The following is a 17,674-nucleotide window of genomic DNA, read 5'->3' as shown; positions in this document are numbered from 1 at the left end:
GTTGCCATTAATTGATTTCTTCATTCTAGCCATTGTCTTCACAATTGCTAGCCTGAATTCCATCTCCGACATCTTGGTTATATCTGCATCCATTTGTAAATTTGCAGCATAAGTCATAATCTCTGAGTCTTTTCTGTTTCGGGGGCTCCTCCTCCTAGTCATTCTGTTGATGGGTGTTTGAGGGAATGTATAGAGTCCAAATTATTGACCAGAGCCCAAGCAAGATGCACCTGTTTTCTTGGGACCTTAGGGTTGCTGGCCTCTTGTTTTCCCAGCCTGTCTTCTGCGGGAGGGGCCTGCCGCACTGTTACTCAGGCAACCCTGTTTGGGCGGAGTTGCCCTGCGCCCCTGCGGCGGGGGATGGGCTCAGTGGAAATCAGTCTTTGGGGCTTTTATTCTCTGGTGGCTTTCCCTGGCGGCTTTCCGCGTCTCTTCCGCGAGTCAGAGCAGAAGAGACCGTTTCCAACCCTCTGCCTCAGAGCAGAGAGACCGCAGTCTGTTCTTCAGTGAGCTCTCCAGGCCACACCGTCTCCGTTTCTGTCCGTGCTGCTATAAACTGCAGAGTCCTGGGTTGTGCGCCCCTCCACAGCGCTCCCAGCCCTGCCTCCAGGTCGGGGCACGTCTCTGCCCTTTGTGCTTCTAAAACCGCCAACCGCTCCCAGTTCCCACGCGCGCGACTCTGCCGCTTGGGGTTTCCACCCCTGAGGTTGCAGTTCACCGGCAGGACCCCGGCGCACCGGGTGTCCGTCTCGGAGGCTGCAGATCGCGTGCGTGCGACCGTCACTCCGGGTTTCTGTCTGGGGGGCTGCGGTTCGAGTGCGCGCGACCCCGCTGGTCTGGTTTTCCACCCCGGGGGCTGCCCTAAAGTCCTTTCCCAGCGCTACCAGTCTGCGAGTCTGTGCCCCGTCCGCAGCGCGCGAGGCTGTCACTCACCGGCGGTGCAGGATCCCCACGGCCAGGCACCCTCCCGCTGCCATTTATCCTCCGATATCTGCCCTCAGGATCACGGCTCTCCGCTTCGTACCTCAAAACCAACCGCCTGCGATATACTGTTTGTAGAGATCCAGATCTTCTTACATCTCAGGCTGGTTTCGTAGGTGCTCAGAGTGGTCTGGTAGATATCCAGCTCAATTCCGGGGACCAGCTGAAATAGTGTCCCCTACTCCTCCGCCATCTTTCTCCCCTCCTCCCTCTCTCTTTTTTAAAAAAAGTATTTACTTTTACTGAGGTGAGATCTAGGTAACAAAATCAACCAATTTAAAGTATACAAATCAGGGGCACCTGAGTGGCTCAGTCGTTAAATGTCTGCCTTCGGCTCAGGTCATGATCCCAGGGTCCTGGGATCGAGCCCCACATCGGGCTCCCTGCTCAGCGGGAAGCCTGCTTCTCCCTCTTCCATGCCCCTGCTTGTGTTCCTGCTTTCACTATCTCTCTCTCTGTCAAATAAATAAATAAAATCTTTAAAAAAATGAAGTATACAAATCAGTGGCACTGAGTACATTTACAATGATGTGCAGTCATCACCTCTGTCCAGGTCCACAATTTCCATCACCCCCAAAGCAGATCCTACACCTATGAAGGCACTCGGGTGGCTCTTTTTCATCCTCAGCATAAGTAACATGGTCTGACAGAGTTAGGCACTATAAAGGATCCCATACAGCATCCTGTTCATGGCACTTACCAAAATTTGGAATACCCTACATCTACACACACATGCTTGAGTCTTTATTGTGTGGTTTCCCCACTAGATTACGAACTCCCTGAGAATAAGGGTCTCGTCTGTTTGGGTCATCTCTGTAGCTTCAGTGCCTACCTCAGGCCTGGCACAGAGTACATGCTCAGTACAGATTTACTGATGGAATGAATGAATGAATGCACAAATGAGTGCCCTGTTGGGCCAGCATGGGAGGCAAAGTCTTCCTTGGGGGTGACACTTATGTATCAGCATGACCTGTTTCTCTTCTTAAGAGGAAGAAGAGGGACCCTGCTGAGGGTGTGGCCCTGTGATTTCATCACCTGCACCTGTGTTGGGAAATTTAAGGTTAGCCTGAGAACCAGGCACTGGAAAACACTCACAGACCACAGGCTACAAGACACCACCTGGTGGAATGCTCTCCTTTGCTGAGATGAGGACTGTGGGGTACAGAGCACCAGCTACTGGCTTGGGGCCCACTGCTAGGTGGTGGTAGGGACAGATCTATGGGCAGGCTGATGCTCTTACACTGTGTGTCTCTTTGGACCCCTACTGGTACCCAGGTGGAAGACACTCAAAGTGATCCTTGTCCCTGACATGGGGATACACTCATGCTGCCACAGTGCCAGGAACACAGGCAACTTCTTGGCCCCAGAGTGAGGCTGGCTCTGCCTTTTTCTTTGAAAATCTCCCTAAGCCATGGGTGAGTTTGAGGGATAAAGCTACTTGGCAGTAAGTTCCTCAGTGGCTCAGCCATTGAAGAAGAGTGAAATCTTTGCCATTTGCAACAACACGGCTGGATCTAGAGAGTATAATGCTAAGTGAAATAAGTCAGTCAAAGAAAGACAAACACCATATGATTTCACTCATATGTGGAATTTAAGAAACAAAACAAACGAAGAAAAAAGAGACAGACGAAAAACAGACTCTTAACTACAGAGAACAAACTGATGGTTACCAGAGGGCAAGTGGGTGGGAGGATGGGGGAAACAGGTGATGGAGATTAAGAGTACACTTATTGTGATGAGCACTGGGTAATGAATAGAATTGCTGAATCACTATACTGTACACTTGAAACTAATAGAACACTGTATATTAATTATGCTTGAATAAAAAAGGTTGATAATGATAATAATAATAAAATGTCAGTAATTAAGCACTTAAACAAAACACATCGAGACCTTACCCATCAAGGTTAGTGTACTTTTTTCTGATTTCACTTTAAATTTGTTTATACAATTTTTGATAAGTGTCATATTAAAACTCATATCTAGTTAAATTTTGAAAAAAAAGGAAAGGAAAGGAAAGAAGAAAAAAGAAAAGAAAAGGAAGTCCTCCATGAGCAGGGCCGGCACTTACACTCTAGATCCGGGTCCTCCCCGGTCAGGAAGCGGACCATGGCTTCCAGCTGGCTGAGCTTTCGGTGGTCAGGGTCGATATCTGTGATGCAATAGATCCTGGAGCCCAGGAAAGTCAATGTCACCTCAAGAAAATTCCATCTGTCTCCCTCCCATTCTCTACTCCTTGTGTACAGCAACTTTCCCACTTACCAATCACTGGCCAGGGTCAAATCTGGGTGAAGCAAGTCGTGCAGGCCTGAAACCAAAGCTCACACTCAGTACGATGCTCAGTCACTGTTGTGAGGATATGCACCTGAAATGCTTACAAACAACTGCCAGGAAGCTTCTCCAGGGAAGGGCTGTTTTATTCTTCCTTATTCTCAGCTCAGAGTAGGGACTCAACTGATAGGCTGGTGCTGGGTTTTTACAGACCATGCCTTTGTCCATGTTGCTCCTGCTTCCTGAAATGCTTTTTCTTCCCATTGCCTCATGTCCAAATCCCACCTATTAGGATCTCTCTGAAAGGAGCTAATACTTTGAAACTAGTGATTTTGGCTTCATTGGTTTCATTGTACCCAACTGAGCTAAATGGTCCGTCAAAAGAAAAACCCAGAGATAGGCCATGTATGTTTTGTGTAATCTCTGTAGCCTCATGCTACACCTACACTAACCGTGTGCTCACTGCATGTGTGTGGGTTGAATGAGTGAAGGAACAAATGCCCTACTGAGCACCTACTCAGTCCTTAAGAAAGCACCAGGGAGGCCCAGGGAGTTTGGTCATTTTGGGGACAGTGGAAGACAGAGAAGGAGAGAGGTCCAACATCACGGACGTGTGTTCTGAAAGGGCAAATGCAGGGGTCACATGGTAGCATGTGGCTGGGCACAGGGGGTCTGTCAGGGACAGCTCCCAGAAAAGTGACATCTACATCAGGATGTGAAGAGTGGGTCCAAGTTAGCTGGGATAAGAGGGTGGGCCCTGGAGAGGAGAGCATTTCAGGGGAGAGCACAGCACATGGGAAGACTCTGAAGCTTAGTGCCTGGAGAAATGACTAAAAAAAAAAAAAAAAAATCCAGAAGGCCACTGAAGGTCCTTTAGCAGTGACACAATCTGATCTGGCATTTCTAGATAGGTTCCTCTGGCAGAGATTTACAGGAAGGAAGAGGCGGGGAGATCAGCTGTGATTGTTCAGGAGAGAGGTGACAATGACTAGGGTGGTGGCAGAGAGATGGACACATGAGATGCACTCAAGAGACGATAAAGGAAGAAAGGACAGAATGTGGCCATTAGACAGAACTGTGGCCACACCGTCCCAAGACTTCCTGAGACATCCCTGAGCTCCAGATATTGGTTTTGTGCTCTCAAGGTGCTCAGGCAGCCGGAAGTCAAGAATAGGCTGGGTTAGGGAGGGTGGGGCCCTTCTCCCACTCTTCCCCCGGTTTCTCACGGCCCCTCTCAGTTCATGTCCCGTAAGCTCCTTGCTATGGGTTGAGTTGTATCCCCCAAAAAGATATGTTGAAGTATGAACCTCAGTCCTTGTGAATGTGACCCTATTTGGAAATAGGGTCTTGGCAGATGTAGTCAAGTGAAGATGAAGCCGTTAGGGTGGGCCCCAACCCAGTATGCCTGGTGTCCTTCTGCAAGGTTAAATTTGAGACCCACAGGGGGAGAAACCCTGTGATGAGGACAGAAGCTGCAAGTCAAGGAATGCCTGGGGCTACCAGGAGCTGGCGAGGCCAGGAAGGATCCTGCCCTGGAGGATTCGGAGGGGGCACGGCCTCTAGAACTGCAAGAGAACATATTTCTGGTGTTTAAGCCCACCAGTCTGGGGTGCTTTGGTGTGGCAGTCCTAGCCAGCTCCTGCAGATTTGCTCATTTGCTCTTCCCCGCCTCCTCTGTCATGCCTTCTGACAGGTGAAGTTCAGCTTTGTGCAGAGAAACACATCCCCTAGAGCCCACCTCCTCTGGTCCAGCAAAGCTTTCTACGATGGCAAGTCCCAGGCTTTCCTGGCTTTGACAACTGACTGGCAGATCCTGCAGACCACACAGACCCCTCCTTGCCAGGCAGTCCTGCTCTGAGAGTCTGCTCTCAAATCTGGGACCCGGGAGGCTCTGGTTCTGCCCTGGGTTGGCCCTGTTCGGTGTCCCAGGAGAATCTACGTTTCCCTCTACACTGCCCATCAGTACTTGGCACAGACCCACCATCTTCCACAGATGTGTTCCCCAGGAGGACGTATTCTCCATGGCCCCGGGACAGCACCACTCCCAGGCTGTGGGAAGAACAGAGAACGCACATGCTCAGCAAGAGTAAGGGCCAAGCAGCGCCCAGCCCATATCCTTCCCTACAGTGACTTGAAGTTTGTGAGCTTTCAGCACCAACAAGTGGCCTGCATGCCAAGCCCCCCGTTGCCCCTGGCCTTGCAGGTTGTCCCCTCTAAAACTGTTCTATTATTTTCATCCTTCCTGAGAAGGACCCTGTACGTTCTATAGGCCAGGAGCCCCCTCGGCTCCCATTTTAGTCAAGATTCATCCCAAACCTCTCAGGGACCTCCTGAATTGTGGAGAGGTTTCTATGTCTCATGGAGTCGCACAAATAGGAGAGTCTTTTCCTGCCTGGTGAACCCCATGATGCCTTCCTCTCTCTCCTGGTAGAATACTGCTTTTAATATTCACTGAATATCTGAATTACTTGGGGAGCTCTAAAAGATACTAGTGCTGGGGCCCCATCCCAGAAATTCTGAGTCTACTGGTTTGGGGCATTGGCAATTTTGCAAAATTCCTCAGGTATTCTAATGAGCTATCTAGGCTGAGCACCACACTTTATTGAGAAATGAGGTAATTCAAAGATAAAGGCTATTTGTTCCCTAATCTGTATAATGCCTCAAATTGAATACAGTTGGAAGGAACCTAAGACATTTTCAAATTCATTCTTTCATCTTGCCATCGCTTACATTGCATTAAGATCTTTAAGTGGATTATGTCCTTTATCCTCACCAATCATAAAGAAAGAGCTACTATTTTTAGCCTCCTTTTACAAGCAAGAATCCAAGGCAAAGCGCAGTTGAGTAACTTGACTAAGGTCACACAGTCTGCTAGAGGTGGGGATGGGACCCAACCCAGGCAGTCCGGCTCCACACCTGCACATTAGGATTCACTGGCAAAGCAGGTCTAGACCTTGAATTTCTAGACCTCGAGTTTCTTGAAGGAAAACCTGGGGTTTTTTCTGTTACCACAAAAATTGCCAATGAGTAAATTCATTCCCCAGACCTGAAAGTTCTGCCCTGAGTTGTTGGTATTTGTGTTCCAACCACCCTCCCCCTTCCACACAAAACGTGGGCCCCTCACCTGAAAGGTGTGTCACTGATGTCTGTGAAGAAGTAATCGTTGGTCAGGAAAAGAACTCTCTTCTAAAAGAAAGAAAGAAAAGGGTGTTTGCTGGAGAGAGGAGCGCCTGACCAGGCCACCTACCTCCTCACCCAGTGCCTTGGGGTTTCGTCGCCTCTGGGCCTCTTCCCTCACCTCTGACCCCTCACCTCCGACCACCACGGACACGCCTCACCTATGGTGGACGCCATAGGCAGGACCACCGCCAGGCCCCGGAAGCTGTGGCCACGGGGGCTGCCTGAAGAAGGGACCAACATCTGCCCCTGTGCTGCCCTAGAAACTGGCCGCTAGCCCCGTGTGGCTATCACTTGAAATGCGCTACCGAGGAACCGAAGCTTTACATTTTAGTTAACTGAGTTAATATACATTGAAATTTAGATAGCGTGGCTCGTGGCTCGTGGCTACTGTATTGGGCCGTGCAGGACAGCGTGGACACCCAAGAGGAGGCTGCCAGCTGGTGTGTAACCCGCCTACAACCTCCCCCTTTCTGGAATAGAGCTGGGGGGGCCACCGGTCCCTCCATGAAACCTCTCCCAGCGCCACATCACACCTTCTTTTTCCTTGCAAAGCCACCATGTTTGGGGCTTCTGTTGAGTCTGTGTAAGTGAGGGCATCGGGGAGGGCACAGCGGGGGCTGGGCACCAGGCAGACGTGGATTGAAGGCCAGCTCGCCTCTTACAGGCTGTGTGCTCTTGGCTGAGCTGCTTCGCTTCTCTGAGCACTGGAGCGCTCGTTTGTAAGGCGGAACTAACAGCAGCACCTGTGTGGGGCCTAGGGTGGCTGTGAGGCTGTGAGGGTGTTTCCCATGGATGGGGGTGGGTCCGGGGAAGAACAGGATTTGCTCTGGGCTCTGAGGCTCTGTGGGTCGTCCTGTCTGTGTACGCCTTTGGGAAAGCCACAGGTTGTTCTTATTCCTTTCACTTCTTCTGGCTTCTCTTTCAGTTTGGAAATGAGAGGAACATGTCAGAAGGGGACACAGCAGGAGTGGGGTGGCCCAAAAGGGTTTGTTTCTATAGGAAGCCAGTTTTAGACCAAGCTCGAATGAACCATTCTCCAGCACTGGCCTCATCCCACAGTCTGCCCTCCTGCCTCCCGTGCCCCGGTCAGGTCCTCTCTGCAGTGTCCCTCCCTCCCAGCGTCCCCGGGCAGTCAGGAGCCAGTGGGGCTGTCAGGACCTTGGGAGCCCTGTGTTCCAATGTGGGGCTGGCTTGAGTGTCCGAACTGGAGATCATCTTTTTAATTTTTCCTTTTTTTTTACTTATTAAAGAAAAAAGGCAAAATGCACAGATCTTCAGTGTATTCTTCCAGTAGTTTTGGTAAATGTATACAGCCATGTAGTTACCTCCCCAATCAAGATATGGAGTATTTGCCTCCTCTAAAATCTCTTTGCCTCCTTCCAGTCCATCCCCACGCCTCCTCCAAGGGTGAACCCTGTTCTGAATTCTACCACCTTAGATTAGGTTTGCCTGTTCTCACGGTGTGTGCTCCTTTGGGTCTGGCTTCTTTTGCACAACATAACGTCTTTAAGATCCGTCTGTGTTGTTGCGTGTGTTGGCAGTGTGCTTCCTTCTTTTGCCGAGTAGAACTCCGATGTGTGGGACACGAGCTTGCCTTTACACTCATTGGTCAGTCCCTTAAATTTTAGCGGAGGGTATGGAACGGAATCTGATTGCAGTTTGAGTTTGCATTTCCTCGATGATTGACAAAGCATGTTTTCATGTGCTTATTGGTCATGTGTATATCTTCATTTGTGAATGCTCAAGTATTTTGCCCATTTTTAAAAATTGGGTTGTTAGCGTTCTTGTTAACAATCTGTAGGGGCTCTTTATGTATTCTGCACACAGTCTGGGCCTTACTTTTTCATTTTCTTAATGGTGTCTTTTAATGAGCAGAACTTACTGCTTTTGATGAAGTCCATTGTATCAAATTTTATTTTATGTTTGGTGCTCTTGGTGTTTTGTCTAAGAAATCTTCAGATAACTTCAGGTTGTAAAGACTTTCTCCTATGTTTTCGTGTAGAAGACTTACAGTTTTAGCTTACCTTGAAGACTATGATCCATCTCTAACTTTTCTATGTGGTGTGAGATATGGCTCACTGTTTTTTTTTTTCTTCATACATTTTTTCAGTAGTTCTAGCACCACTTGTTAAAAAGATTTTCCTTTTTCATTGATTTGACAAGCTGTCTTTGTTGAAAATGAGTTGCTAAACATGAGAGTTTATTTCCAGATTCTCTATCCCTTTATCTATTCTTCTGTCAATACCCCTGCTTGGCTACTGTAGCTTTATAGTCAGTTTTGAAATCATGTAGTACAAGTCATCCGAATTTGTTTTCATTTTTCACGGTTGTTTGGGCATTTTAGGTCCTCATATAAATTTTAGAATCACTGTCTCCTGCAGTCCATTCAAATTTTGATTGGGATTATGTTGGATTCACAGATCAGTTTGGGGAGAATGGATGGTATGGCAATATTGATAACAACTTGTAAACATGGTTATATCTTTTTATTCATTTAATTTTTTTGACATTCTTTCTGCAGCATTATGTAGTTTTCGGTGTAGAGGCCATTTACCACTTCGTTAAATTTATTCCTAAGTATTTTATGTTGTTTGATGCTGTTGAAATTGGAACTTGAAAATAATTTATTTCCAATTGTTTGCTGACAATTGGAAATAAATAACTAAATAACTAAATAATACAATTGATTTTTATAGTATTGGACAATTGGAAATAAATATATATGTATATGTGTGTGTGTATATATATATACATATATATAAAATACAATTGATTTTTATAGCATTGACCTCGTGTTCTGTCAACCTGCTAAATTTACCTGTTAGTTCTAGTAGTTGCTTTGCAGATTCTTAGAATTTTCTATGTAAACAATCATCTTGTTTGTGAATCCAGACAGTTTTACCTCTTCCTTTCTAATTTTTGTGCCTTTTATTTTGTTTCCTTGCCTTATGGCAAGGACAGATCCTGGCAGGGTCCAGTGCAGTGTTGAACAGAGGTGGAGAAAGCATATATCCTTCCCTTGTTCACACTTTAAGGGAAAAAATGTTTAATATTCCATCATTTAAAGTTAGCCTTTTCATAAATGCCTTTTATCAGATTGAAGAAGTTTCCTTTTGTTTCCAGTTAAATTTTGTCAAATGCTTTTTCAGCATCTATTGAGATGACCATATGGTGTTTCTCTCTTATTCTGTTAATGCAATGAATTACCCTGATTGACTTTTTTTTTTTTCCTGATTGACTTTTTTGAATGTCAGATTAGCCTTACATTCTTGGGATAACCCCACCATGTGCTATTGTTGCCATGTATCTTCCATTTGTGTATGTTATACACCCTACAATACAAGGTCAAAATTTTTGCCTAACATAGTTGGTTTTTTGAGCAGTTAAAAAAAAGTCATATTTTAATTAGCAGATAAATAATTGGCTGATCACTTTGAGCATGTGGAGGCTTGGATTTACATTTTTGTTAGGGTGGGTCTGTTTCAACTTTGTCTTTGGGTCTAGAGTGAGTCTCCTGGTCTTGGGACATAGTCTTTACTCCTAAAGTGCAGCTCTTCTGTGCTTTCAAAGAAAATCCTGAGGTGTTTACCAAACCTCTTCACCGTGGTGTGACTCAGAATCCAAACTACCCTTACTACCATAGGTAGCAGTTGGAATCTTTGTTCTGATTTTCAGCTCTTCAACTGTTGCTTTCCACTGGGTACTTAGATTCTCCCCTGTATATATGTAGTTTAAAGTCAGTCAAGAATTTGAGAGAAGTTTGTTTACATATGTTAGGGCCAGCCCACCTATGGACCCCTCATTTCTAGGATATCTTCCTTCACGTTCAGACACTCTGAGAGCCCAAATTCTATTCTCCAATATTTCAAGATGGTAACTATACCTTTCTGTTTGAATTATAGCTGTTTCATTTAAACACCCTGGGGCATGACCTTCAGAAAAAAAACCCCACATAAATGTGTATTTCACCCAGTGTAGTTCTCTTGATTCAAGGGTTGAAGCCCCTTCAACCCTTGTTTCTGCCTGCTTTTGGTCACTTTCATATGCCCTTAAATGTTTGTTTTTTATATTTTGTCCAAATGTATAGTTGTCATGTGCTGGAGGATTAGTCTATTGCAAGCTACTCCCTCATAACTGGAATCATAACTTTGAGATAATCTTTTAAGGTTGAGGCAAAAGGAAGAGAGAAGGAGTGGGGGTTTCCTTGAATCCCCGTTAAACAGAAAGAGAGAACTGGAGAGGTTTGGAAGATGAGAGTAAAGAGGTGTCAGAACAGTCTCCCCCTTTAATAGATTGCCTCCCCTTGCTGTAAAAAAAAGTGTGCAAGTGAGTGAGTGAGTGTGTGACTAAGAGAGAGAGAATGAAAAAGTGCCACATAGCACTCTAATCCTGCCCCCTGAATCCAGTGGAGAAGCATGGGGCAAAGCTGCCCTAACTGCCTGTGCCAGTTGCTGGGGTGTGTGTGTGTGTGTGTACACCATATGCCCATCAGCAGGGCTAACTTGGAAGAACCTGAAGGCTAGTAAAGAACACTGTCTGTCTCTCTTCCTCCCCCCACTGCTAATTATTTGTTCTACACTATCAAACAACATGAAAATGATTTTTAAAAAGCCCAGGACAAGATGCTCCAGGATACTTTGATTGTCTGTTTTTTCTTTTAAATATGTCCCAGGATATCTGACCAGGATACTACTGATGGGTTAGAAATTATGACACTATTTACTGGTCCACATTTTGGGAAAAACAGCCTGTATCAAAATGGCAAATAGGAGGCCTGCAGGCCAAAGCTGGACTCCTTACAAGTTTGAGATCCTAGCTTTTGGTTCATATTGTGTTTTTAATATTTTTGGAATTAAATGCATAACATTTAAAAATATGGATTCTTAGCTGTCTCCTTTAGATGGTACATGAACCGTTCAGTTCCCAGCACCCCCAATACCAAGGCTTGTCTGTTTCTCTTACTCACATTTCTGAACATGGCCTATCTGGCCCCATAGGTTTTTGACTTTGTGAGTCCTGCTCTAAATCTTGCTGGGTTGCCACTACTGTCTTGGGAATGCCAACATAGTTGCCTGTCTGGTATTTAGGGGCGATGGAAAAAGGTCTGAATTAATCCATGGGAAGTAAGGATTCATGTAAAATCCCCTAAAGAAAACAACAAAACAGGTCACCACCTTCCAGGATGATATCAAATATTCCCACAATGCTTTAAGAAAGCTTCCCTTGGCTTAGACCTGAAGAGTGTTTGTGAGGTGAGACATACCACTGAGCTGAGAGGGCTGGGGTAGACTGGCAGGAAAGAACACGACAGGACAGTCTGCAAAACTCTTAAAAGAGAAGACATGTAGGGCAGACAGAGCAATCAGTAATGAACAAAATGTAGCAACATCGGGGAGAGGGGCATCATAATAGATCAGAGCAGTGAGAGGCTGGATACCACTGCAGTGGCCTTATAGCAAAATGTCCCTCACACACAGTGCAGGTGCAGCAGCTTCTGAGCACGGAAGTAAAGAGATGAAAGATTAAAGAGTTGAGTTATGATATAATGAGGTAGAGGGAGAAGAGAAGACAATGAATTTTAAAGATGGAAACAGAATTCTAAAGAGACTCTTGGGAAATCTTTAAGCTGGAGATTGAGTGGAGAATTCCGGGCCACTCCTACAGAAAAGCTTAATACATTAGTGATTAAGAGTATGTGGTGTAGAATCAGACACATGTGGGCTTTGCAATTAATCATCTAGGTGACTGGGCAAGTTTTTAGCTTCTCTGAATTTCCTCATCTATTAAATGGGGGTAGGATAGTACATACTTCATAGGGTTGTGGATGTTGAGTGAATACTTACAAAGTGCTGAGTCCAGTTTCTAATAAACTGATACTGTTATTATTATTGGTAGTAATAGTAGTATCAGTACTATGAACACCTATGTGGTATGAAAGGTACATCTCCATCATGATCATGATTAGCATCACTCAAGTTCTTTATGTTAAAGCACTCACATGTCAGGAAGCTTTTGTTAAATTGCAATTTAACCTGGGTGGTTTATTAGCAGCAATGAACACATTTCGAAGGGACAGGAAGAAATTTGAGGAGAGGTTCAGACTGTTTGGATCTGGTTAGGACTCTCCCTTGGTGGCTCTGAGAAGCATGAAGGCAACATGAGAACACTGGGCACTGGGAGGAAAGGATGGAAGACACACGGTACCAACTTCATAAGTTGGTCTGAATTTGATATAGTATAGCCATACTCCAATTTGTCTGGAAGTTGCTGTCTGCCATGTGCATGTTAAAATTTTCATTATTGCTACCTTAAATGCTTTGGCAGGGCTGGGCTAGGGAAGAGCTCCCTTGTGCATATAAGCAGAAGTCTGTTGAGATAAAAGTGGAGGTGCATGGAGAAACCTCTACTTTTTTTGGATCAGGAGAAGAAGCTGCTATCACTCCTGGCCTGACATCACTGATATTGCCCAGTTTACCTAATGGAGGCCCTTCTCAGTCCAGAGCTTATAAAAAGCAGGCAGATGTCACACAAATCAGATACTGGTCCCAGTGAAATTCAGCCCATGTGTCTAAAGGGAATGCAATGAATTGCTTTCCCTTTCCAGTGCTTTCTTGTTTGGCTTCCATGGAGGTTTGTGTTTGTGGAAGAACTTGGGTCTAATTGTTGCAGACAGATGCCTGTGTTCTTTTAGCTGAGGCAGATGGGCAACAAGAGGAGTAGGTGGGGGTGGTTGTGAGGGAGGAGGTGACATTTGTAAATATGTCAAGGGACAATGCAAATTCAGCATTAATGCAGTGGAATCTTTTAAATGAGAAGATGAAATGATCTTTTATAAATGATGCATGGATCTGGGAAGAGAGCAATGGCATCAGTGAGGGTATTGATTCTTGACCTTCTGTAGTTACAGTGGATTATTTTTAACCTCTTCCCATATAACATGATTAATAAGAGTTGTTAACAGTTTGCAAAATTAACTATCACTTTCCCTCTTTCCATTATAAACAACAAAAGGGATGAGTAGCAGGCAGCATTAGGAAGAAAGAAGAGTTTTAAATGCCTTGAGCTAACCTACTGCTTTGCTCAGCAGTCTCCAAAGAACTGATCATTTCTTGGTCAGATGTTTCTCTGGGGTTGATGCACACTTTGATATACTCTCTCCAACAAGCACTCAAGTCTTGAGCTCTAATTCAGCTAGGTTCAAACCCCTTACCACTACCCCAAACCTCAATCAACTGGGATGCTGCCTTCCTGAGACCAGACCCTGGTTCTTTCCTTTAAGCTCCTTACCCCTTTGTCCAGTGGAACCTTCACGTCCATAGAGAGAGAACCTGTTTCCCCATTGATCATGGCTGTTCTGAGCTTCAAGAGGAAAGATAATGGTATTAGTCCCCTGGCTCACACTGGAGGGTGGAAGGCATTGAGCTTTATTGACCAGATTGCAGGTGATCCCTAGGAATACTTTCAGTTCTTCCCTTTTTCCTTTAAGCAGAATACCAGAACGGAGTATAGACCTGATTCTAGGTTCCATTTAGCTTATAATTCCAGACCTTCACCAAAATAATGCTCCCAAGTACATTGATGTATGAGAGAACATGGTGCCATATTACTGAGACATAATTTCCTCCAGAATGAGCTATGGACTCCCCCCCACCCGCCCCCCAAATCAGACTGAAACACCACTGGAACTCAACCTCTGTGGCTTATAGACATGGTTCACACCACCTCAGCACTCCCTGAGATCCAGGAAGATAGTATTATGTTCTTATAGTTGTTGGCAGAATTGCCCATTACAGAAATTGCTTCTGGTTTGGCTTGGAAAGCCTCCACTGAGAGGAACAGAGCAGCCCCAGAGCTCACAGCCCCGCAGCCGGCCTGTGTACTGGCTTCTCTTTCTCCTGCTCTCCCTACTCACGGTTTCGGCTCGGTCTTCCCACTCCACTTCGGAGAGATCCACACTGTTGTAGTTAGGTTTGGGTTTCAGTTTCTTCCCCTCTCTGTACTGGAGTGGGCAGGTTGGGAAGAAAGATGTGAGGTTAAACACGAGGCCCTGCTCAAGTTTCATCTCTTCTCCAAAGTCTTACAGATATTTTCATAAAATCAAAGAATCTCAGTGATTCCTTAAGGTTATCTGGGCCAACCTTCCACCTGATGCAGCATTTCCCTTCCCAACATTTATGACAGATTGTCTCACGGTCTCTGAGTGAATATTTCCCATGGTGAGGAGCTCCCTAATTTGTGAGTCAGCTTGTCGTAGTTTGGACAGCTCTAATCTTTAGAAAGCTCTTCCCTATACAGAGCTGAAATCTGGTCCCCCATTACTTTTACCCATTGTTCTTATTCTTTCCCTGGAGGTATACAGGACGTTTCCCACCTGACAACTGTTGAGGTTTTTGAAGGTGCTCGTTACTCCTGACTACACCTCTCCACACTAAATGTTCCCAGGTTGCAGATGCCTTAACTCCCTCTGAATATGCTCTGCGTTGTCAATGTCACCCTCAGAATGGAGTGCCCAGAACAAACGTCAGTATTTCAGATGGGGTTCTGACCAGTGTGGTGTGCGTGTGACCTGCATGGACCACAGTATCATATGGCTTTGCCTGCTGCCTCTGATTCGGCTGGATTACCAGGACAGCTACATTGCCCAGACAGCCCAAATCGAGTTTCAGTCACTTTAAGTGCCCTTGGCCTTCCTCGCGTGGCACACTGTTAAATTACATCTTTTCAATATTATGCTTGAGCATTGAATATTTTGCAGGACTTTCCATGCATCCTAATATATTCATCTTGTTAGTTTCAGCCCATTGTTGAGACGAATACTTTCTGAATACAAATTTCCTCCCTTAATGTATTATCCATACCTTCCAGACTTTGTGTCATTTGGTTTCTGTGTTTTCATCTTGCTGATAGAATTCTTGAATGGGACAAAGCCAAGGACAGACAGATTCTGCAGGGCCTAATAAAGACCTCCCTCCAGCTCAACATAGAGCCATTAATCAAGTCTTTGACTGTTATTATTTTCTGGCCCTGCCTCCCCTCCCTCCCTCCCTCTCTGATACCAAGACAGATTATCGTCAAGTTATCTGCCACTAGGTTGGCGGCACTTCCCAGCTTTAGTTTAATAATAGATCAAAAAAGGAAAAGGATGGTTTATTGTCAGGGTAAATTAAGAATTAATCAGAGGGTTTACTTTTAGTAGAATGAGGGCCCAAAGATGCTTGAAAGTTTGAAGTCCCCTATCACTGTGTATCATGCTTCTGCCAGTTTTTTCTTTTTTCCAGAAATTGTCACCCTTATTTTTTGCCCATCTGGGTGGTCTGCACTATAACTGCCACAGCAGTATCATTTTTGCATTCTTCTTTTTCTTCTCACCCATGCTTGGATGACATTCCCATTCCTGGTCTTGCTGATGCCTGTGCTCTTGACAAACAGCCTTGTCCTGCCATCTTTTACATCAACTCTCTTTCTTTTGAGTAAGGTGCAATATTCCTCATCATTGCTATTGTCTAATTCTGGTGATATCTGAAAAATCATCTCTAACTCCTCTTGTTAAAACCATAATTCCACTTTGTATAATTACTCATACTTTGAGCTCTGACGGAAAGATTTCAGGCCAACAGTATGGCTCTTGACCCTCTTTCAGTTTGTTACTAGGCAGATCCTCTATTACTTTTCTTTTTTAAACTTAACTATTGTTCTCCTTAATACCTATCACAAATTGATAGTGCTTTCCTTAGGAATCTCATTATGTTGGCTTTACATAGTAATGTTTGTCATGTAATAATGCTCTACACAATATTTTTCTCTAATTGTTTCACTGGTGTAAGTCTATTTGTGTATACTTTATTTCCTTAATTAGACTATTACCTTTTGTTTATAGCATTCTCAGAGTGTTATAATATCAGTCACCCAGTAGATCCACGATATTAATTGATTGGTTGAAGTCTTATATTCATCTAGATTATAGAGATGGTGACAGATGAGTTTCTGACCAGTGCCCTTTAATTTTACAAGTCAGCTCCATGATTGACATTTTTTTTCCTGCTGAGTCATTTTGTTGCCACTGGAGCTGCCTCCTACAGAACCCACTGGTACAAGTCGGTGGCCCATTGTGGATTCAGATGCTTGCCCAATAGAGTCTGAATTGGGAAGACAACATGGCTTCCAGTGTGCCCTGATCTCTCTACTATGAACCTCTATAGTTTGTCTTAAATAGCTCAGTCGCTTTATGAACACTCAGTATCTATCTATCTGAGCCAAACTGGAATGACATGTGCTTTGGGTGGTTTCTCCAAATGGCCCCTCGGGCAGATGAGCCCCTTAATAAGTTCTCACAAAGGTGCTCTGCTAGCTATTGTCTTCAGCTGCCATCTCAATTCAGTGTGAGACTGAAAGGGGAAAGGGCTAAGGTTTCTATAGGACCTAACTACCCTCCCCCTGCTGCTCCCAATACTCACACTAAGAGGTGTGGCCATTGTTGTCAGCAATAGTGGCCAAGTGCCACAACCAGAGGCAGCAGGGAGCCCCTAGCCTTGGAGGTAGACGTTTTATTTTTTTTAATTTATTTTTTACTTTTTTCTCATTAAACTTTTGTTTTAATGGGTCTCAAAATTCTGTGACAGATTTTTGGTCAAGTTGTTTCCATTAAAAAGTACTGATTTTAAAAACTAATTACTTAAAACTGCCACACACACACACAAAACAAATGGTCCACAAAACATTCTCCTTTCCTTCTGAAGGTTTTACGATGCATTGTTATCATTAACCAGTCTTTTACTATTAAACTTAAATGGCCAATTGACACAAACAGTTCTGAGACCGTTCTGCCAGCACTGATTAAGACTGGGGTGACAGGTATTAGGGATAATACTCATTTAGCCTTCTGAGCTTCCTGGGCAGACTTGGTGACCTTGTCTGCTCCTGCCGCCATCCACTGCTTTGATGACACCCACAGCAACTGTCTGTCTCATGTCACGAACAGCAAAACGGCCCAGAGGAGGAGAGTCAGAGAAGCTCTCAACACACACAGGCTTGCCAGGAACCATATCAACAATGGCAGCATCACCAGATTTCAAGAACTTGGGACCATCATCCAGCTCTTTTCCAGAACAACAATCTATCTTCTCTTTCAGCTCAGCAAACTTGCAAGCAATGTGAGCTGTGTGGTACCATCCAGCACAGGGGCATATCCAGCACTGATTTGGCCTGGATGGTTCAGGATAATCACCTGAGCCATGAAGCCAGC

General features: G+C 44.9%; 1 protein-coding gene and 1 pseudogene across 1 annotated transcript in view; both read right to left on the bottom strand.

Annotated features, from left to right (window-relative positions):
• CACNA2D4 (calcium voltage-gated channel auxiliary subunit alpha2delta 4) overlaps nt 1-17,674 on the bottom strand; it is a 113,682-nt gene that overhangs the window by 59,692 nt on the left and 36,316 nt on the right. Inside the window, exons 17-22 of the mRNA XM_081818917.1 lie at nt 14,345-14,431; nt 13,720-13,791; nt 6,377-6,438; nt 5,234-5,301; nt 3,244-3,289; nt 3,053-3,150 (exon numbers count right to left, since the gene is read on the bottom strand). Coding sequence (XP_081675043.1) covers nt 3,053-3,150; nt 3,244-3,289; nt 5,234-5,301; nt 6,377-6,438; nt 13,720-13,791; nt 14,345-14,431 — 433 coding nt within the window. The remainder of the gene's footprint in view (nt 1-3,052; nt 3,151-3,243; nt 3,290-5,233; nt 5,302-6,376; nt 6,439-13,719; nt 13,792-14,344; nt 14,432-17,674) is intronic.
• LOC115943961 (elongation factor 1-alpha 1 pseudogene) overlaps nt 16,975-17,674 on the bottom strand; it is a 1,727-nt pseudogene continuing 1,027 nt past the window's right edge.

Source organism: Leptonychotes weddellii, chromosome 5 (assembly GCF_054177405.1).
Source record: "Leptonychotes weddellii isolate Sample4059 chromosome 5, ASM5417740v2, whole genome shotgun sequence".
NCBI classification, from domain to species: Eukaryota; Metazoa; Chordata; class Mammalia; order Carnivora; family Phocidae; genus Leptonychotes; species Leptonychotes weddellii.
This window is presented reverse-complemented; position numbering and strand designations above follow the sequence as displayed.